The 23,735-nt window shown below is 37.0% G+C and overlaps 1 protein-coding gene across 1 annotated transcript in view; it reads right to left on the reverse strand.

Annotated features, from left to right (window-relative positions):
• Positions 1-19,459, reverse strand: part of LOC105485504 (charged multivesicular body protein 2B) — a 27,639-nt gene extending 8,180 nt beyond the window's left edge. Inside the window, exons 1-3 of the mRNA XM_011747889.2 lie at positions 19,189-19,459; positions 5,921-6,012; positions 881-1,075 (exon numbers count right to left, since the gene is read on the reverse strand). Of these exons, the coding sequence (XP_011746191.1) occupies positions 881-1,075; positions 5,921-6,012; positions 19,189-19,222 (321 nt within the window). The 5' untranslated portion in view covers positions 19,223-19,459. The remainder of the gene's footprint in view (positions 1-880; positions 1,076-5,920; positions 6,013-19,188) is intronic.
• Between the last annotated feature and the right edge of the window lie 4,276 nt (positions 19,460-23,735).

The raw sequence follows: 23,735 nt of genomic DNA on the forward strand, positions 1-23,735 counted from the left end.
TGATTACTAACAGTATCAAGGAGTGCTTTATTAAATGACTGAAAGATTCAGAGTCCTTTAAACTCTACAGTAAAAACACTGATTATAGATATAGAAAAATGTGTTTGTGTGTGCATGCAGTAAGTTAAACATCAGTTCTAGACAAACAATCTGATAAATCTTTCTTACTATTTATGTGACCTTCTGACACATTCATAAAAATGAATCAAGAGGAAATTATCACTCAAAGGTAGTCACAACATACAAAGAGATAAAGTCAAAAATCATCTGACAATTTGAGGGGAAAAAAGCAAATACTTTTAAAAGTCAATTTTATAAAATTAGAAGCTACATGTGATCTTTCGAAAATGGGACTGTTGGCCAGGCGCAGTGGCTCACGTCTGTAATCCCAGCACTTTGGGAGGCAGAGGCAGGCGAATCATCTGAGGTCAGGAGTTCGAGAGCAGCCTGGCCAACATGTGAAACCTCGTCTCTACTAAAAATGCAAAAATTAGCCAGGTGTGGTGGTGGTGCATGCCTGTAATCCCAGCTACTCAGGAGGCTGAGGCAGGAGAATCTCTTGAACCCAGGAGGCGGAGGCTTCAGGGAGCAGAAATCTTGCCACCGCACTCCAGCCTGTGTGACAGAGCAAGACTCCGTCTTAAAAAAAAAGAAAGAAAATGGATTGTCCTCAAACAATAAATTTTGTATTAAAACATACCAATAAAGAATCTAGAAGTAATTACCTGGATTATCTAGTATTATAACTCATTTTACTAAAAATTACATACATTTTATACCACATATATACCAGAAGGTGCTTTTAAATCTGCTTTCAATATTGATATTTAAATATCGTTTATAAAATTATAAATCTATGAATATAAAAGCTCCCACTTACTTTTGCTGTGGTAGACATTGCTCCAGCCATCTTCATTTGGGAATTCATCACTTTTGTTTGTGTAGACATAGAAGTAACTTTGGAACTTACAGCAAAAGTTCTCGTCTTCTGTTTCCGTAGATGCACGAGCTGTTTGGCTAAAACTCTGCAAGCTTCCTTATTACCAATCTTGGCCATTTTCTTAATTTCTAATTCCTAAGAGAAGAAACAAACAAAATAAAATAAAATCATTAAGGGGTAGTTCTCAATAATTTATTTCAGAAGAACGGATCTAATATACATAACAGACCCTTTCTCCCCGATCATGAAGAGGGGAAGAAGCTATTATAAAGTCATAGAGCAAAAGAGTAATCTAAGAAGGAAATTTAGTCTACATGTTTACATGGAAAGGACAGAACTGGTATCTTCATCCATGAATACAAAGCAAATCTACAAAACAGTGCACATGTAGAGCCCAAAAGAAAATTAAAAAAAAAAAAAAAAGACTATCCAAAAGAAGGTAAGAGAAAAAGAACAAACATACAAGCAAAGAGTTGGTGGGACAGAGCAATAAAGGGCAAGGTGATAGATCTAAAACTAATAATACAATTACATTAAATAAAATAGTCCATTTTATACCTCAATTATAAGACAGACTGTTGGATTAAATAAGAAAGCAAACCCAACTATATGCTATCTGAAGACACCAACTTATACAAAAACAGTCAAGTAAAAGGACAGAAAAATATACGCTATACACATACTTATCAAAACCTGCCAATCCAGAGTGGCTATATTAATAGAGATGAAATAAACTTGAGAACGAGGAATACTACAGAAACAGAAAGGGGTATTTCATAATGATATAAGGGAATCAATACCAGGAAAATCTTAAATGTGTATGTACCTAATAAAAGTGATTCAAAATATATGAAACACAATGGACAGAACTGAAAGGAGAAATAGACAAATGTATAATTAGCATGAGAAATATCAGCAACTCCACTCTTAAGCATAAAGCCTAATTGTTACAAGTAGACAGAAAATCTGCAGTGATACAGAAGGCTTCAAAAACACTATCACCAATTTGACCTCACTGACATTTGTAGGAAACTCCAACACTGACAGCAGAATATACATTCTTTACAAGTGTCACTAAACAATCAGCAAAGTATTCCATATTCTACATCAGAAAACAGGGCTCAATAAATTTCAAAGGACTGGAATCACACAAAGTATGCTAACTACAATGAAACTCAAAATTCATAAGAAAAATATGAAAAGAAAATCACAAATAAGTGGAAATTTAAAAATAATCGTTCTAAATAAGTCATGGGTTAAAGAAAAAAAGCACAGAGGAAATAATATTTTGAACTTAAGTGAAAATACAACATAAAAATTTGTGAGCTGCAATTAAAATTGCTCTTAGAAGAGTTTACAGCATTGAAGTTTGCATTTGAAAAAAAATGAATACTTCATAAGCTTCAACATAACATAGAAAAAAGAAATACAAATGAAACACAAAGTAAGGAAATAAGATAAACAAGAAAATAAATATACAAACTAGGAAGGAAAAATCTGGCCAGGCACAGTGGCTCACGCCTGTAATCTCAGCACTTTGGGAGGCCGAGGCGGGTGGATAATGAGGTCAAGAGATCGAGACCATCCTGGCCAACATGGTGAAACCTTGTCTCAACTAAAAATACAAAAAAATTAGCTGGGCGTGGTGGCACACGCCTGTAGTCCCAGGCACTTGGGAGGCTGAGGCAGAAGAATCACTTGAACCCGGAAGGCAGAGGTTGCAGGGAACTGAGATGGCGCCACTGCACTCCAGACTGGTGACAAAATGAGACTCCATCACAAAAAAAAAAAAAAAAAAAAAAAAAAAAAAAATTCCATACAGAAAATCAGTGAAACCAAAAAGCAAAAGCTGTTTTTTTTTTTGTGTGTGTGTGTGTGTGTGTGTGTGTTTTAATAGATCAATCAAATTGATTAACTACTAACCAGGCTGATGACAAAAAAAACTGAGAAAGAGACAGACAGTGAGAGGGAGAGAACACGGTTACAAATACCGAGAAAGCAAAGAAGGGCATCACTTCTTATCCTAAAGATGTTAAAGGATAGTAAGGGAATATTATAAACAACATATCAGTATATTTTAAAATGTAATAGAAATGGACAAGTTACTTCTCAGACTAAAGCCACCAAGATCATTCAATAAGACAGATGACCTAATCCACTGTATATCAATTTTAAAAAATAATTTGTAGTTCAATAATCTACCTACAAAGAAAATCTTCATTCACATATGACTTTACTGATGAATCCTATCATACATTTAAGGAAGAACTATACAAACTCTTTCATTAAAGAAAAGAGTATAGGACCCTTGCCAACTCATGCTATGAGGCCAGCATTACTAGGCCGGCATTATTACCCTGATATCAAAATCAAATAAAAACACTGCACTGCTGCCTACACTACACACAAAAAAAACTACAAATCAGTATATTTTATGAACACAGATGCAGATATTCTTAAAATTTCAGCAAACTGAAAATATATTAAAAAAATATATCATTAACAAGTGAGGTGTGTGCCTGGAACAAAAGGTTGATCCAACTTTTGATAATCAAAGTAATTCACTGTATTGACAGAATAAAAAAGAAAACCACACAACCATTTCAACAAGTACAAAACACTGCTGAGGAAAATTGAAGATCTAAATAAATAGGGATCTACATAATGGAGAGATATAATACCTTCATAGGTCAGAAGACATAATGTTAATATCTCTTCTGTTAACGTTAATTAACATTATGTTAATATGTCTTATGACACAATGTTAATATGTACATATTCAACGTAATCCCAATCAAAATCTGATCTTTTTTGTAGAAACTGATTTGTATTCTAAAGTTCCTATAGATATGCAAAGCACCTAAAACAGCCAAAACAATTAGGAAAAAAGAAGTGTGAAGTGGAAAGATTAATGCTCACTTTTAGACTTACTTTAAACCTTTTTTAACAAAAATAATGTGGTATTAGCTTAAAAACAGTCATATAAATCAATGGACTAGAGCCCAGAAAGATGCCTATGTTTGGACAACTGATTTTCCACAAAGATGACAAGGGAAAGCGTCAGCAATAATTATGTTGAAACAACTGACCTTCCATATGCAAAAAGTGAACCTCCACCCTTACCTGACACCATACTGAAACTTAATTCAATATGGTTCACAGTTTTAAATGGAAGAACTAAAACTGAATTATTTCTAGAAGAAAACACAGGAGAAAATATTACTGACTTTGGGTTAGGCACTCATAGCTAGTACACTAAAAGTAAGTAGTACACTAAAAGTACTAGTTAGAGAAAAAAGGATGAGAAATATTAACAACTCCACTCTTACGCATACACTCTAATTGTGACAAGCAGACAGAAGATCTGCAATGATACAGAAGACTTAGAAAACACTATCACCAATTTGACGTAATTGACATTTGTAAGAAACTCCAACATTGAAAAAAAAGAATAAAAGAATAAAAAATTGTACTTGATCAAAATAAGCCAAAAAAACCCTTTCATTCCTCAAAAGACACTTAGGAAAATGAAGGACAAGGTTAAGAACTTGGAAAGAATATTTGCACAACATATACTTGATAAAGCATTTGTTTCCACAATATATAAAAATCTATTGTAACTAAGAAAGAAAACAATTTGATGAAAAAATAGGTAAAATATTTGAATAGACACTCTGGCAAAAAAGGTAAGTAAACAGTAAACAGGTATATAAAAAGATGTTCAACAGCATTAGTGATTAAGAAAATGAAATTTAAAATGACAATCTACTATACACCCACAAAATGGCTAAAATTAAAGACTGTCAACTCCAAGTATGGGAAACAACTGTAACTTTCATACATTACTAATGGGAAGAGAAAACATTACGGGCACTCTGCAAATTTTTCAGCACTTTAGTTTTAATTTTTTAGCAGTTAAACATACATTTACCCTATGACCCAGCAATGTCACTCAGGAATACACCCAAGAAAAATGAAAACCATGTTTACAAGAACTTTGATTGAATGTTTAAAGCAACTTTATTCAAACAACCAATACCTGGAAACAACCCAAACGTCCACTGGCTAGTAAATAGATAAACAAATTGTGAAATATCCAAACAATTGAATAATACTCATCAACAAAAAGTAATTAACACTAATGCATGAAACAGCACTGATTAACCTCAAAATAATCAGCTGAGTGAAAGAGGCCATAAAAAGGAGTTGATATTCTATGATTCCATTTACATAAAATTCTAGAAATGAAAACTCATCTACAGTGACAGATCAGTATTTGCTTCATCAGGAAAAAGGGAGACAGGGAGGGATGGGTAGGAGGGATTTCCAGGGGCATAAGGAAACTTTGGGGAAGATGGGTATGTTCATTACCTTGACTGTAATAATGGTTTCATGAGTTTATACATATGTCAAAACCTATCAAATTGTACACCTGAAACATGTACAGTTTATTGCATGTCAATTATCCCTCAATAAAGCTATTTTTTAAAGATTTGAGGTAATATACACATAAAAAGATAGCATAAAGAATATTTAAAAATGAAGCAGATCAGTCTATTATAAAAGTACATTCATTGTCAAAAACACAATGATCTTTAAAATATCAAGCAAGACTCCTCTGAGTTAATGTAATTTTTAAAATAACCTTTCTTTGTTTTCCATGACTATTTTATCTTTGTTGTTAACTAAGACGGTGGTTCTGCCTTGAGCAATATTTCTTCCTAGATACTCATGACTCTCACAAACTGAAGAATAATTTGATTCTATAATCAACAGAATACACAGAATCCCAATAAAAGTCAGCAGAATGACACAATAAACAAAGGTAAGCAGAAGATACAAAAATTATTAACTGCCATTTCTTAGTTAAGTAAATCACCTGCCACCTGCCATGTGCCTTTTTCCTAGTTAGCTAATTATTCCTACAGTAATTTCCAAATTTGTTTGAAAAGTTAAACTGAAATTTAATGTTCTACTTACCAGCTGTTTTTCTTGTTTCTCTAAAGCTGCTCGATCTCTGATTATAGCCCTCTGTGTACCTCGTAACTCTCGATTCTGTTCCTTTATTACATCTAGGAGAATCACAAAAGAAACCTAAATTTATGGGTTGTAAAATTTTCAATAACATTTAAAATACCAGATTCACAGATCATGATTTTTAAAAATCTTATATTGGCTGGGCACGGTGGCTCACGCATGTAATCCCAGCACTTTGGGAGGTGGAGGCGGGTGGACACCTAAGGTCAGGAGTTCGAGACCAGCCTGACCAACAAGGAGAAAAGCCGTCTCTACTAAAAATACAAAATTAACTGGGTGTGGTGGCACATGCCTGTAATCCCAGCTACTCGGGAGGCTGTGGTAGAATAGCTTGAATCTGGGAGGTGGCTGTGTTGAGCCGAGATCATGCCATTGTATTCCAGCACTCCAGCCCGGGCAACAGGAGGGAAATTCCATCTCCAAAAAAAAAAAAAAAAAACCCTTAGATTTACTAGATGTCAATTTTTTTTTTTACTTTAATATGCTAAAAAATTAGTTAAGTATTAAAACCTGAATTATAAATATTAATAAAATATAAATAATTGATAGCAGGTGAATGGAAATATGCTACAGTCTGAGATTTAACCAAAAGTATTAAATCACAATAAAATATTCCCCTAGAGAACTGATTAGTATACAATGTTTTATATAGCACATATATATGTCACACACACACACACCCTTTTCATGTCTCCTTACTTTAATACTATATGAAATTCAGAAAGGAAGACAGGTTACATGTTTATTAAATATGTTTGGTTTTCTGCAGTAAGTATTAACAGAGTGAAACACCAGACTTTCCAATGAGGCAGATCTGGATTTGAATCTCACCTCAGCCACCTGATCATCATGATTACACCTTGGAAGAGTTAGCTGATACTCGAAATCTCAGCTTTCTTTTTCATTAGAAAGGACAGTAAGGAGTAAATAACATACAAATGTTCTGACATATTGCAAGTATCCTCTCAATTATAGTATCTTTCTAATTTATCTGAATTCATTGGGATTCTTTAGACCTACCTTTTGAAGAATTAAAATTTTACTCTAGGCCTGATGCACTGTAATCTGGGTTAGTTGTTACTAAACAGTGGTTTCTTCAAAAGATCAGATATCAGTGTTAATTCTTGGCAACGCTGATCTCTTATTGTCAGAAATTGTGTTAAGTTACAGACATTACACAATTTAATGTTCATAATAATGCTATGGAGTTTCTATTATTTTATATATAAGAAAACTGAACGTTAGGAAGGTTAAGTGGCTCGCCCAAAGCCACATAAGTAGCAAGTAGTAACACCAGATTTGGTTGGATCCAACCATTCTGTTTCTTGAACCAGTGCTCTTAACTACTTCACTAGACTAACTTTTTAATAAAGAGATTTAAAAACAACAGCAGCAACAGAGAAAGAACAGTCTCTTCATCAAATAGTACTGGGAAATCTGGACATCCACATGAAAAAGAATAAAGTTGGACCTTTACATCACACTGTATACAAAAATTAACTCAAAAAAGATCAATAACCCAAATGTAAGAGTTGAACCTTAGAACACACACAAGTAAATCTTTATGACCTGGGATTTGGCATTACATTCTTAAATATAACACTAAAAGCATAAAGAGCAAAAGAAAAAAAAAAAAGATAAATTGGACTTGGTGAAAATTAAAATTTTTTATGCATTAAAGGACATTATCAGGTGAAAAGACAACCTATAGAATAAGAGAAAATATATGCAAATAATATATCTGATAAGAGTCTGGTATGCAGAATATATAAAAAATTCTCATAACTCAAGAAACAAGATACAAACAACCCAACTTTTAAATGGGCTAAAGGCCTGAACAGACATTTCTCCAAAGAAGATATACAAATGGCCAATGAACACATAAAAAGGGTGCTCCACATCATTAGTCCTAAAGAAAATAATACTACTTCACATGGATTAGAATGAATAATTTTTTATAAAAGGAAAATAAGTGCTAATGAAAACGTGAAAATTGGAACCCTTGCATATTGCTCATAGGAATGTATAATGGTTTGGTTACTATGCTTAACAGTTTGGTGATTCCTCAAAAAGTGAAACATCAAATTACTGTATGACCGAGTAATTCTACTCTTAGATATCTACCGGAAAGAAGTGAAATAAGTATTCAAACAAATACTTCTACATGAATGTTCACAGCATTAGTAACATTAGCCAAAAAGTGGAAGTAACCCAAATGACCACAAAGAGGTGCACAGATAAACAAATTGTGGTATATAAATACAATGGAGTATTACGTAGCTATCAAAAGAATGAAGTACTGATACATACTACAACATGCGTGAACCTCAAAAACATTATGGTAAGTGAAGATGCCAGATAGAAAACATCACAATTTATAATTACATTTATATATCAGAGGTAAATCCATACAGACAAAGCAAACTGGTATATGGCAGGGGTTGAGGAGAAGGCAGAATGGTAAGTTACTGCTTAAAGGGTACAGGATTTTATTTGGAGGTGATGAAAATGTTTTAGAACTGGATACAGGTAGTGGTAACACATTATTGTGAATGAATGTACTAAATGTCACTGAACTGTTCACTTTAAAATGGTTAATGTTATATGAATTCAACTTCAATTAAAACAACAAAGTCAAAAATTATTATCTTAAGATAGTTATTCTATAGTTATAATAGTTACAGTTAGTAGTTACTATAGTCATATTATTGATAAAACTAATCAACCACAATGACTTTCTGAATAAAAGTTAAAATAAGATGTCAAAACTCCTATATCCTACCTACAAGACATCTATCATATCTCTTTTGCTTATTCTGTTTCTCAATTTTATACTGGTGGGCATCTAATACTTAGGATTTACTAGTGAGGTATTCTACATGTTGTTTAAATACAGGAATATGAAACCATGGCATATCTCCAATAGAGATAAAGAAAGGGGGGGCTTTCTCTCCTGCCACCTACTTTCTTCTTCTAAAATGAGTGAGACCTAATAGGAAACATACATTTCATTTAAAAGAGAGGGTGTGGAAGATCCACAGATAAATGTATTTGGGAAATGTTAAAACTGAAAAAAAAAATTAAACACATTTCTTTGCTTCAAGGCTTCTGGGAATGTTTAATACATGGGCATGCATTGTTAATCTTTAAATGGAGAATATATCATAGATTATTGACCAAATGTATTAAGAATTGTCTTTAAGAAATATCTATTAATATTTCCTAGACACCAGTATCCCCTAGAGTATGGATTGGAACATGCTGTATTAGTTTGCCAGGGCTGCCACAACGAAATATCACAAAGTGGATGGCTTAAACAACAAAAATGTATTTTCTCAGTGCTGATGGCTGAAAGGAGTCTAGGTGCCAGCAGGTTTAATTTTTCCTGAGGCCTCTCTCCTTGGCTTGCAGATGGCCACCTTCTTGCTGTGTTCTCAGATGGCCTTTTCCCTGTGGATCTTTCTCTTCTTCTAAGGATAGCAGTCATTGAATCAGGGCCTCATCTGACTTTATTTAACCTCGATTACATCCTTAAGGGCACTATCCCCAAATAGAGTCACATGAGTGGTCAGAGCTTTGTCATATGAATTGTGGGGGGCAGAGGGGACAATTCAGTCCATAATACACACCTTTCCTCAGACATCTATAGACTGACCCCAAATAACAAACATACTCTCATTTCCCTATCTTTCAATGGAATCATGAACCTCTTCATCCGCAACACTCAAACACACCCGATCTTCTTTTGGACTTAGTTCCCTATTTTGTCAAAGCCAATGGACTGATATAAAAAACATTTACCACTTACCCCGCTGTTTCCATAGAAAATGTGCTCTAAATTTTAAACTCAAAAAATAAATGAATTTCTGGAGTACAACTCCTTTGTCTACTAAGGACTCCCTAAACTCAACTAGTATAAGATGAATTGGCAGTATCAGATGTTTTGTTTTGTTTTGAGACGGAGTTTCACTCATGTCACCCAGACTGGAGTATAATGGCGCGATCTTGGTTCACCTCTCAGGTTCAAGTGATTCTCCTGCCTCAGCTTCCCAAGTATCTGGGATTACAGGGATGTGCCACTATGCCTGGCTAATTTTTGTATTTTTAGTAGAGACGGGGTTTCACCATGTTGGCCAGGCTGGTCTCGAACTCCTGACTCAGGTGATCCACCCGCCTCAGCCTTCCGAAGTGCTGGGATTACAGGCATGAGCCACTGCGCCCGGTCATGATGATGGTCTCATACAAGCTACAACAGTACTGCTCAGAAAGACAAGCCACTATACTGAGAAGTTAAATTGTGGCCAGATAATTGACACAGGCACACAGCAACTGCTCAAAGTTAAGATCTAAAATTCTATCTATATACATTTTTTCATTACGAGGGTGATATAATTAAACATATAAATTTGGTCTTTGTCCTGGGTTCCCGGCACAGAGGGCCTAAAACCCTTGAAATTTCTTGAATGATAGGAATGTCTTTTGTTATTCACAACAAGCTCCTGTGCACCATATCTGAGTATATGGGGTAGGTGTGGGAGGGCAGCTGATAGCCTCAGAAAGGTTGGTCACCAGAAAGACCAAACACTTGACTAAAGGGTGAGACATTTTAACCCCACCCCCACATGTCAGCAGAGGTGGGTGCTTGAGATAGGGTTATAAAGAAACCTTAACTAAGAGATTCAGAGAATCTCTCAGTTGGTGAACACACTGATATGCCAGGAAGATGGCATACCCAGAGAGGGCATGGAAGCTCTGTCCTCCACCCTCGACCCTTGACCTATGGATCACTTCCATTTGGCTATTTCCAGTTGTATACTTTAAAATACACCAGTAACAGTAAATGAAGCACTCTGATGAGTTCTCAGAGTTGTCCTAGTGAATTATCAAACCTGAAGATGAAGTTGTAGGAAAACCTGGTCAGTCAGAAGTACTGGTGGCAACCTGGGACTTTCAAGTGGCATCTGAAGTAGGGCAGTCTTGCGGGACTGTCTTTCACTTATAGGGTCTGCCCTAACTCTAGATAATTACTGTCAGAACTGAACTGAATTGCTGAACACCCAGTAGGTATCTGAGAATCATCGAGGCTAGGTATAGCCATCTTTATGGGAAAACAAGTACGATTACATGCGAATTCAACAAAACATGCAATTTAATTAAAATAGTTTGATTTCACTTTTCTTAATTTAATGTAACTATATGTACCATAACAGTCACTGTGTATCATAAAAGAAAATAAAGAAAATTAACTACCGCATATTCCACAGCCTCATAGTTGTTAATAGGCCTATTAATATTTAAACAGTTCTAAGCTATAAACTCAGAGCGGCTAATGTTACATACTAAAACATAATCACAACACTTTAAAACATATTATGGAAAGACAGTAAAACATATTTTCATATGAGACAACAGAAATATACTAATAAAACTAATAAATTACTCTTCTTTTTTTAAAATAATCGCTATATTAAATCCACGTTTAATAATCTGGTCTTCTAGATAATTCAGAAGGAATAATATGAAAATGGTCTGAGACAATTTTCATGTTTTTACAGCCACGTTTATTATCCACTAGATTTATTTCTTAGTAGGTATGATTTCATCCCAAGATTACAATCTCTTTAAGAGAAGGGAATACATATATTTATTTACTTGCTTGTTTGTAGTCCCACCTTTCCTCATGCAAATACCATCCCAATACATCATACTTAGTAGCGATCTATGGGAGTACAAACACATACATTGAAATGTGAAAGGATTCCTCTTACAGGCATATTTAACACGTCTTTAAAATGTAAAACAAAATCAGTTGTCAAAAAAGATAATTTAACAATAGTAAAATCTGAAATATGATAGCTAGCTTTCTATAATGGAAATGTGGAGCACTGAAATAATAGGCTATTTCCCTTATAACTTTCTACTTTCCCCATTTTTCAATGTGAGGCAAGATCATGACAGAAACATGTACAGGGAACTGTTGCCACCTAAGAGAGACAGAGTGCTTGACTCCTGTCTATCCTCTGCTTCTTTCTTCAGGCAGATAAGGGTGTACACTGAATTTTTCATTCTCTAGGACTTCTTCTACCTTGTGGTTTGCTGCAAAGACATCACAATAGGTGGTAATAGAAAACTTCACACTGTGCAAATGCCAAAGGTACATGGATATGATATAGCATATTCTCTCTCTTACCATTCAGTGAGATAAAAAGGGTCTGGAGGCTTGATTCATCCAACACCCTCTCTTCGCCCATGCCCAGCACAACACTTAGAAAAGGCCACCCAGGCCAGCTCCACCCTGGGCATTAAAAGCCTATCTCAAGTCTTTCAGGTTTTTCTTTCTGAAGGAAATAGACAGGTCTACAGCAGAGTGATAAGATCATAGACTTAAGTCTTGGACTTAGGAGACACAAGCTATTTCTGCCTTGTTTGGTTCTGAGTCAATATGGTTTATCTGCTTACAAAAAATAAAAAGTCAAAAAATAAAAAATAAAAACAAAACAAAAAAGGTCTCCCATATGGTCCAGTCTAGCTCACCAGAATTCTCTGCTTGGGGTTTGAGGGCCCCAACTTGAATCATGCCTGTCCTCCCTATCATTAGTTTAGATATAATTTGTACATTTGAGGATAAAAGCAAAAAGTATTTATCAAGTATAAATATGGACATTCATTAATTTGTGAGTAACACTATTTAAAGTGCCTTTCTTTTGGGGGAAGGTGGCGGGCTATCTCAAGTTTGTAAGGCAGTTCGGGATGAATGCCTCAGGAATGCGGGAACAGTACGCAAATCTCCACCAGTCAGCAGGATTCAAGCTGATCTACCAGACAAGTAGCCACTATACTGTATGTTGTGTTTTTCACTTTAAAAAGTCGTAACAGACTTTTTAATTTTATAAGCCAAATTTCCTACTATTAAATATATTTAATTTGAGAAAATACATTTTTATCTATGCGATTTTATTGCCTATCAGTTCCTCTAAACCTAATCATCATATGAATTGAGATAGAAACAAAATGTTCCCACATCCTACTTTATAATCTCCATTGACTAGTTTCAAGGTATCAAGATCTCCAGGGAAGAGGTAGCTTCTACTTTAGACTTCACCTACAAGCTCTGTAACAGCTAGTATCAGTGGGAACAGGGAGCACTGTGACACTGGAAACAGCACTGGACAAACCCTAATTGTGCTATGGATATAAGAAAAGTCCAGAGTGAGTGTGAATTCAGCTAACTAGGCATGATGGAGCTTGCCAATGAACAGTAAAGTGAAAAGAAGTCCTGGCTATGTGAGAATGTTTCATCTTGGGTTGATGAAGAAAAAAAAACACTGCAAAACTATTACAAACTCAAAAGCTAAGGCATTAAAAAGAAACATTAAAGGTCACTATTTAGAAAGTTCTGGTTCTAGGAACAAGATTTACTCAAACGCAGGAGGAAAATGAGAGTGAGAGTGGGTACAAAGTAATTAGAATTTGATATGCAAATCAAATTTGCTTCTCAGGTTTTGGGAATGGTATATCTGACACTCAGGGACAAATATTATCAGCTTAACTAATCAGTTCTAATACATGGTAAAAAGAAAACAAAAGGCAACTATAGAAAATAAAAAGAAAAAAGGGGGATCATGCCAACAGCTTTATTCCACCTATACATGGTCAGGGAGCCAACCAACTTAAGAACCAGGTTTAAGCTGAGAAACAGCAGGACTTGGAAGAGGCAAAACACTGAAGAGAAAATGGGAGAGTCAAGCCAAGACCTATGGTAGCATATGCCGTAGCAAAAATAATTTTTTTCTCCCACTAGTAACTCTCAAAAGTCACTCAAGCCCTGAGGAATTAATCTGAACCAATTTATAACCATAAAAATGCCAGTGTTTTCAAGAACTAAAACAAGGTTTTGAGATGGGCACATGTCAGCAGACTTTTGAGTCTCGTTTGGTCCTCAATGACAAAAGCTTTAGTAACATCATCAATAAAACTTCAGTTCAGAAAACTGTCAAAGCGCATTTTTCAGCTTAGATAAATGAGAGAATGAGAGGGAATGTGTCCTGGAAGAAAAGCCTCACAGGCCAATGGACCTGAAGATATGAAATGGTAGCCAGAAAGGAGATGTCTGTCTTTGGTGTCACGCTGGGGATGTGGAAATACAGAAGGAACACATTTTGCCTACAGAAATAACTTCTAAAAGGAGGGAGAATGTTTTTCTAAGAAAATGCTCAGAGGAGTATACTGTGTTCCTCAATCCCATGTTCAATTATTTTTCTATGGTATGTCAAGAATGGAGGGGTTAAGTAGAAAGTAAAATTTGAGTTTTTTAAATATCCAGAATAAGGAGTACTAAAGGGACACATAACATCCTGGGAAAGACCTGAATTCTGCAGGTGCCACCAGGAGAATGGTGTATTTTATTCTGGAACAGAGAAAAAAAAAAATGTTTCTGAAAGATATTCCATTTTACTTCCTTTTAACATCAGAAATGTGGCATCACAACTGATACAATGACAGGGGATTTATCCCAACTTAGTCAAAACCTCATAGTTTCTGAACTCTGGACAACTAGCATATGCAAATATCATCCCAATGAGGCAAAAGCCAAGAAGCTTTGTTCCTCTTCTCTCTGTAGTGTTCTTCAAATTACCTCTAACTTGCACTAAAGTTCACAGTGGGTGGCAAAGTGTGGATCCAGGTTCTTCTAAGCCCTGGATGTTGGAAATACTACTTTGGTTAGTAAATGATATTATTTTAGAGATTTAATCTCTAAATTAGAAACTCTTGCAGATACATTTTCATTTCTGCTGAAGACTCTGAAGCCCCTTACAAACACGGAATGTAGAAGAGACTCAGAATAAGCATTATTCAACTTTGAAAGTACAGGAGGCTCTATTACGGTTCTAGTGAATCCAAGTCAGAAAAAAAATGCCACAAAAGGGGAACACAAGTAGTGAGGTACTTAATAGAGACTTTGAGAAGAAATAAACCTAGGATAGTTCAGGTTCGCTAGAGGAAGAGAAAAAGGGAATTCTAGGCATAAGGCCATCAAAAGCAAAAATATGTCAGGGCGAGAAAGAGTACGGTAGATACCAATGAACAGAAGAACAGTGCTGCTGGACACCAAAATGTCCAGAGATGGCTAGAAAGGGAAGGGTCAGTTCAAGGAGAGCCACACATGCATTATTAAAACTCTCACAGTGAATCCTGTTGATGCCAGAGATTTCATAAAGGGGTTTACACTGAGGGGAAACAGTCAGATTTGGGTTCAAGTTTCAATTACACACGCAACTTTGTGGATGAAGGATTTAAGGGCTACGAAGCTATAGGAAAGCAAAGCAAAAAGTTGATATAGTCAAGTACAAGGTAAGTAGGATCCGAATTAGAGCAAAGAGTTGCAGGAACACAGAGGAAGATCCTATGTGTCCAATATTTAACAAGCAAAAGAAGCAGGACTTGGTAATTAGTTGATGGTAGAGGGCAACATCTAGCACTGTCAACACTGGATGAAGATATGATGAGTTCTGTATGGGATCTTGAGTTTGAGGTATTGTGAGACACCTAGGTACAGATATTCAGCGAATTGTTGGACATCTGGCCTGAAACTCAAAAATACATCTAGAGACACAGATTTGGATATATCAGTACTTAAGTTATACTTAAAATAGGAGTAAATAAAATCATGCAGGGAGAGAATGCAGTTAGAACAGTGGTAGCCTAGGATGGAACCAAGAAGAACACTAACATATAAGGGGTAGGTTTAAGAAAAATAAAAATAAAAAAAAATACGGAAAGGAGAAAGAAAGGAGCGGTCAGAGCAATTTGGGGAAAATTAAGAGAGTGTTATGTCTTGGAAGTTAAGAGACGGAATTTCAGAGAATAAATTAATTATCAGGATCAAATGCAAAACATAGGCCCAAGAGACGATCACTAATAACGGCCATTAGATTTTACAATCTAGAAGTTACTGATGATCTAAGCAACATCTACTGCTATAAGGTGGGGGAGGCAGTCTGTTAAGTAAAGAAGGGGAGATAAGACATCACTACTTCTTCAAAAGGTTTAGATAACAGCAAAAAGCAACTGGTCATACTTCCGAAGAAATGCTGTGTCCAGGGAGAGTCAGGAGTGGGTTATTTCCAGTGCCACCACCATTACAAAGTAAAGTTCTACCACTAATTCCAAAAGAAAAGTCTGGTTCCAGAAAGAATGCAAATGTTGCATGGTATCTACCAAACGTTGAGAATTCCATGTGCTTGATAAGAGGAGCAAAATTAAACTGTTTCATTATCAATCTCTAGTAAGAAAAAAGTAATAATAATACTCAAAGGGATGAGGTCCTAGCTCTCACACTTAATAGCTGTATGATCTTGAACACATGACTTAGTCCTTTGCTTTTCTCATTTTATAAGGATGTTATATGAGTACTTGCAGGTTTTACGAGAAATAAGATACTGCATGCACAATGGTTAGCACAGTGTTGGTTTAGTCAAATTTGTCTCTACTGAGGTTAACAGACAAAACTTATACAGTGTTTAAAGAACTTCACTTTTAAGGCATGTTTAGTTGTGCATTTATGACAAGTCCTAGTGGGATCCTGATTTACAGGTTCATAATTAGCTTCCCTAATTAGGTCACTATTAGTCTACAAATGGGGAAAATAAACACTGTAGGTAAACATAATACTATATATATATACACACACACATATGTATATCCTTACACAGGTAAAAGGAAAACCAAGTAGTACACAATTGTAATTTCAAATTCCAAAGGATCCTTCCCTTCTCTTGAGGTATACCTCTCATTAATTTCTTTAGCAAAGTGTACACTGCAGAGACTTGTTCATCTTTCTGTCAAAAATGAATTAAACATAACTCTGAATAGTAATAAGTGCTGTAATGTTGTCTTCCTTTTTAATTTACATGTGCAGTAGTCTTTAATGATACAGTATATAACTCTTTCAGCCAATCCAAACAGAAAAAAAGATTCAATTATTCCCCAGATCTATAGGCAGGTACATATTTCCCTTATATATCAGAATTTCATTACTGCTGGAACAGATTTAAAAGTCAGCATACAATAAAAGAGCTCATGATCAATCCAAGGATCTGAGAGAAAGAAATAAAAATATATTAAATTTCATATTCATAATATACAGCCTCATTACCAAGAAGAATGCTGTCACCTTTTAGACAAAACAAAAAACCTTCCTTTCAATAAAACAGGGAGTAAAAAAAGTAAAGCTCTACGTCAAAATAATGAAAATACAGATCTATTTATTAAGATGTCAGTAAATGATTGGAATGGCAATGATAATGTAAGAAAACATCAAGTATGCATCTTGGTAGTTTATAGTAAATGTACCTGCTGGCCAAATTTACATTTAGAAATTGCACATATGGTTAATTTAGTGGCATAGTTCCTAGCAAGAGTCCTTAAGACTTTTTTTTACAAATAAATCTATTCAGCAAAAACGTTATTTCTTGGAAGAAATAACTGCAAATGAGTATACAGTTAAACACTCATTGCACATCCCCATTGTCTTTCTTCTCTCCCCTCTACACTTCAAGTACAATAGTCACTAGATTTCCGAAGGCACCAGGAAGCACAGAACTGAGATTTATGTCTTTGAAAATACTTGACGGTATTAAGCAATTAAAACTAGAATGTTTGGTTTTTATTGTTAAAAAAAATTAACTCTAATCGTAACATCACAGTAAGGGAGATTAAACCATTTTTCCTCCATTTAGTAAATTCTCACTATATAAAGCTAAACAACAAAAAAACCTGTAACTATATAAAACTCAAGCAAAAAGAAAATAAATCGTTCCCCCCTCCCCACTCCCTAGAGTACTATAAAATAAGTGAAGCTCACAACAGTGGTAGCCAAAACATTGAAAAAATAAAGTGCCATATTAAAGATTAAGCAGCATTCTCATGAAAAGCACACATAAAATCCATTTCACATCATTGATCACATTATATACCAAGTTGGTAGTTATTCCAGGTATTGCAAATGATACTTAATAAAAACTCAATAAATCAAAAAAATGTTCAGTCACCCAGATTAAGGAAAAATGTATTATGTCATCTGATAAATTAGAGGTAAAGAAGCATTATGTGTTGAAATGAAGAGTAGCAGGGCAGACATGACTTCTTTGTTATCCTCCCCAAAATAATTTTGCTGGCATTGGAATAGTCAACACAAAGGAATGAAGGAGTTACTTCCAGGTCTGGACGGAGCACCCTATTTGTACCAATCACCGTCTAGCTACCACTGCTCCTTTTGTGGCAGAATTAGACCCTTACAAAGAAGTGATTCTTTGGCTGAACCAGCAACAACCTAGACTAAACATATAATGGGGAACACAATTTTTAAATAACTTGAATGAATTTAATTGCTGGTAGCAGTCAATGAAAATATCAAGTATTATATAAACACATTACAGGCATCGCATATGAGCACCATAAAACTTATACATTCTTTTACATTCACTTTTTCCCCCTCAAGATGATATTAAGCTAAATGTGGGAAACAACCCAAGTATCTTTACAAGTTAAACTTCTATGAAGACAATACATACCCCATCTCTTATTTTAGTTGGCAAATGATAATCATAAGGGAGAAAAATCCATTATGAAAACTAAATCTGGGCACTTCTCTGGGGTTTATTTTTCTACTGGGGTCAATCAAAAAAAGCATTTGTTTCATATCTCTTTATTGATGGGGTGTTCTTAAAGAAGCAACCGACCCAGACCCAACTTCATTTCTTAACTGGAGCCTGTTATCCCCTCCCCTCCCCATTCCGAGACTGCAAGTTTCCTGTCTGGATGCCTACAAGTAGTACATCTCCCAGCCGAAGAGCAACAATCGAAGCAGAGGAAACCAACAAGAAATCCATCAGCTCTCCAATCTATTGACACTCAAGGGCCAGCAGCACCCCGCTAGCCTTCTCGAAACGCTCAGCATCCTGCTGAGGAAAACCCGAGGGTGGGGGAAGCGTGAGGCTAGGGAAGCAACCAGACTGCCTAGGTGAGCCTAAGGTGAGGTGAGTCAGAAGCAAGAGGGAGGCAGAGAAGTGCAGCGAGGGCGGTCACCTGTGGGACCACTTGATCCAGCCCCGCCTCCAGGGACAGACAGTAGGCAGAATCCCGGCCGGCAGGCCCCGAAAGACGCTGGGAAAACGCAGAGCTGGGCCCCTTCAGCCCGGCCTGGAACTCACCATCCACGGTTTTCTTCTTGAAGAGGCACGCCATGGTTAAAGACCGCGCCCGGGCGGCCCGGCTCGGCCCGGTCCGGCCCAACGCTGGGAAAGGACAGGAGGGAAAGGACAGGACCTTGGCGGGTTTGGGGTGGCGGAGCGGAGAGACAGCAGGAGGACGTCGGGGTCGCCAGGCAGGACCCGCGGAAGGCGTGTATCCGCAGCTACCGCAGCCGCGTCACCCGGAGCTCAGGTGACCAGGAACTAACACACTTTTTGGAGAAGTCACTTCTAGGCGGCGCCTGCGCGTTGTGTGTCGCGCCTGCGCACTACGGAGTTTGAAGCCGCGGCAGCTTTCCTCACGTCTGCGGCTGCCAGTTCCTCCTGCGCGCGGAGTGGCAGTGAGGCTAGTCTGCGGCTGGCGGGGAAAGGAGAGCGTGGGGCCACGGGTTCTGTGCGCGGGTTCGGTGATCACTGAGGACGGTGATCAGCCTTGCTTAGCGCTTCGCCGCTTGCCCCGGGGAAAGCTAGATGAGGGATCTTCGGGATCCTAGACTAAGTGTGGGTTGTCCTGGAACCGCCTGCACCCACTCCAAGTTGATTTATTACAGTCCCATTGCTGTTAGTATTTTTGTTGTTGTTGCTGTTTGTTTGTTTGTTTGTTTTTACTGGAGTAAGTCCAGGAACTGGCGGAAACGTTGAGTTCCGCACCCGGTGATCGTTGGCCCCTGGAGTTCACGGTCCTTTCGGCACTGACTGGCTGGGCGACCTCCCGGCGCCCGCCCGCGCAGACCCCTGCGGGACCCGAGCCTCTCACCTGCCGCCTCGCGCCCCAGACTCCGACGACCCAGCTTAGGTCTCCGGGGATTCAGTGTCTAGAGTTGGGGGGTCTCGGGGACGAAGGGAAGTTTTTTAATGCTACACTTTTTGTTTAAGGTTCTTGGCTGAAAACATTAAAACACACACAGAGAGATTTGTAGGCTAGTCTAAATGTCTCCAACTCTATTTCTTGATTTCTTGTAAATCATGAATCAGAAAGTGTCATGGCTATATGGTGATCCTATTAGAAGTCCTCACAGCCCTTTACTTGGGCTTTATGTGAAAAACTACATATGTTAAAGAAAAAGTGTAATGAATTATTTAAAGAATCCTTGCATGTATAAAATGGAAAATACAATGTATGCGTGTGTACCTGTATACGCTCTCTACTGTTTAAAGCAACACTGCCTTCCACAGGATAAAAATAATAGTAGCATTTTTTTCATAAATATGATCTCTGATATGGAAGAATATTGACACTATTATTAGCCACTTCTGGATTTATCAATCATGTCTCAAGGCTTATTGAATATTTATGATAATCAAGCCGGCCTTTCCCATTTTTCCCCTCCTGAGATAGCCAAGCCCTCATAGCCACTGATAATGCTGCTGCTGCTGCTAAAAGTTAGCTGAGAGTCTGTTCAAGAAAACTTTCTTAAGAATGACGTAGTAATATGCAAGACATAATTGTTTTGCTTCTCCTCAAGTTATTCTTGATATGGGAAGATGAAGTAAGGAAACATTAGGAAGACATGTAAGTGAGAAGATTTAGTCTCTGCACTCAAGACCTGGCCTTTTCCGGAGTGAGCTCTATGGCAGTTTGCCCTGGCTGTCTGTTGTAATGAATGGCATAGAGCTGTGCTTGAACGCATGAGAGGCAATAAGCTGTTATGTGTGTAGTAATCGTACCCCTCCCTGCTGTAGTCACCCTGTTTTATTACTCCTATACAATCCCCCCCACTGACCCAATTGTAACAGTTGGGAAAATGCCAAAATACTTAGCAGCAACCATATGGAAGACCCTCCAAAAGTGCACAGCAGGAGCTAAAGATAGGGCTTGTTCATTACAATAAAGACAAAATAGAAATATTTACTATTTAAACTCGGTGCTCTAATGGCTTGTTCTCCCATAGTTTGAAGAAGACTGATATTCAGCTGATTGCACCTGTCTAGCTAGAGTCCATTCTGATTAGTTGGTGGCCACATTTCACCTGTACACATTTTGTATTATTATATAGCTCCTTATTTAAAGGGCATGATACACTCAAATATATGTTGTTTTCTGGAGTATTTCATAACATAGTTTCCTCCTCTGAAACTGAAATATTTGCCGTTTTTTCGTGTCTGGGTACCTCGGGTTATAATTGGAATGGGTGCATTCTTCTCCTTGTTCAGCTTTTGAAGAAAGACAGCATCACATTGGAGAGTGTTGATTCTGAACACAGACTGCCCAGGTCTGTAACCAATTCTGTGACTTTCCAGTTTTAAGACCTGGGGCAATTCACTGAAGCTCTCTGTGTTGCTTTCATCACATATGTGATAGAGATAACATTAGTCCACCTTTCATATATTAGGTTGGTGCAAAAGTAATTGGCAAAAACCACAGTTACTTTTGTACCAACCTAATAGCTATTGCAAGGATTAAATGAGTTAATGTATTAAACACTCAAAGTAGTGCTTGACACATAATGTCTTAGCCCCTCTGTGCAACTACAACAAAATACCACAGACCGGCTAATTTATAAGCAGTAGAAACGTATTTTTCACAGTTGTGGAGGCTGGGGAGTCCAAGATCAAGGAACCCAGAGGTTTTGTTTCTGGTGAGAGCTGCTTTCTGCTTCTGTGACGGTGCCTTGCTGTTGCATCCTCAAGAAGAAAGAGATGCTGTATCCTCACGTGGCAGAAAGGACAGAAGAGTCAAAGGGCAGTAGACAGCTGCCTCACACCTGTTTTATAAGGGAGCTAATCCCATTTGTGAGGGCTCCACCCTCATGATTTAATCACATCCTAAATATCCCACCTCTAAAAACTATCACATTGGTGATTAAGTTTCAACATATGAATTTTGGGAGGGTACATTCACACCATAGCACATAATAATCATTCAGAAGGTATTAGCTGTCTGTACTATTGTTCCCAGCTCTCTTACCTTTTTATGCTTTCTCAAGTAATCTCTTCACTTTGAAATTCTCTCCTCTGTAGTAGAGAAAACACCAATTGAAGATTTAGGCTTTCTGTTGTGGATCTTGGTTACCTTCACCCTATCAGCCACCACCTCCCCAGATTAGCCCATTTCTTTCTCCTTAATAAAAAAAATGGTTTTATTCTCAGCAAACTAACACAGGAACAGAAAACCAAACACCGCATATTCTCACTCATAAGTGGGAGTTGAGCAGTGAGAACACATGGACACAGGGAGGGGAACATCACATGCCAGGGCCTGTCAGGGGGTGGGGGGCAAGGGGAGGGAGAGCATTAGGACAAATACCTAATGCATGTGGGGCTTAAAACCTAGATGACGGGTTGATAGGTGCAGCAAACCACCATGGCACGTGAAGACCTATATAACAAACCTGCACGTCTGAACATGTATCCCAGAACTTAAAGTAAAATAAACAAATAAATAATAAGATAATGGTTTTCTTGTTCTTAAATCTATTATTTTTATAGGCATTGACTTGTTATAGAACTATGGTAACTAGCCGGGCACGGTGGTGGAACCTGTAGTCCCAGCTACTCGGGAGACTGAGGCAGGAGAATGGCGGGAACTGGGGAGGCAGAGCTTGCAGTGAGCTGAGATCCGGCCACTTCACTCCAGCCTGGGCGACAGAGCGAGACTCTGTCTCAAAAAAAAAAAAAAAAAAAAAAGAAATATAGTTATAGAAATATGGTTGTTGTTATAGAAATATGGTCTAAAATTGGTATTGGAAGAGTTCAGTGCAGATTTGTTTCTGTTTGTCTTTTCTCCTCAGCTTCAGTCTTAAACTCCTTGGGTTCAGAGAGAATATCTTGTCAGGGCCTTTAATAACCTTCCTACTAGAATATAAATATATTTAATAGAAACTTAATATGCAATAGGATTTCCATATTATCTATGTTTCAATGTTTTAACACCAAATGACATATATATACACACACACACATTTGGTACATTTTTGTTGATTTGACACATTTAACTTCAAGTATATATATGAAAAGCAGCTATCATGATCTATCTCCATGAACACTAGAGATCTAGAGAACCCAAATCAAAGTCAATAAATAATTCTGTACGTACGTAAGGATTTAGTGGAAACATCAACTCACTTGTTTCATGTTTCACATAGATTCAAATTTGAGCATACTTTAAGCTGTTTTGCTATTTCACTAACTACATTGTATTCTGCTTTATATTTAATAATGCTACAGTGACTATCATAATGCTATATGACTATCATAAGCAAAATTAAGAATAAAACATTAACTTATATAACATTGAAAAAATTTTTAGAGATATGTAGAAGCTTAGGACAAAGAGAATCATCATTTTTTAAGTCTAAAAATATCTCATTTCTTATAAGTGACTTCATCTATTCAGGCTGTTATAACAAAGTACCTTAGACTGGGTAATTTATAAACCAATTTATTGTTCACAGTTCTGGAGGTTGGGAAGTCCAAAATAAAGGTTCCAGCAGGTCCCACGTCTGGTGAGGGACCATTTTTCATAGATACCACCTTCTGAGTGTCCTGACATGGATAGAGAAATGAAT

The sequence above is a fragment of the Macaca nemestrina genome, chromosome 2 (genome assembly GCF_043159975.1).
Source record: "Macaca nemestrina isolate mMacNem1 chromosome 2, mMacNem.hap1, whole genome shotgun sequence".
Lineage (NCBI taxonomy): Eukaryota > Metazoa > Chordata > Mammalia > Primates > Cercopithecidae > Macaca > Macaca nemestrina.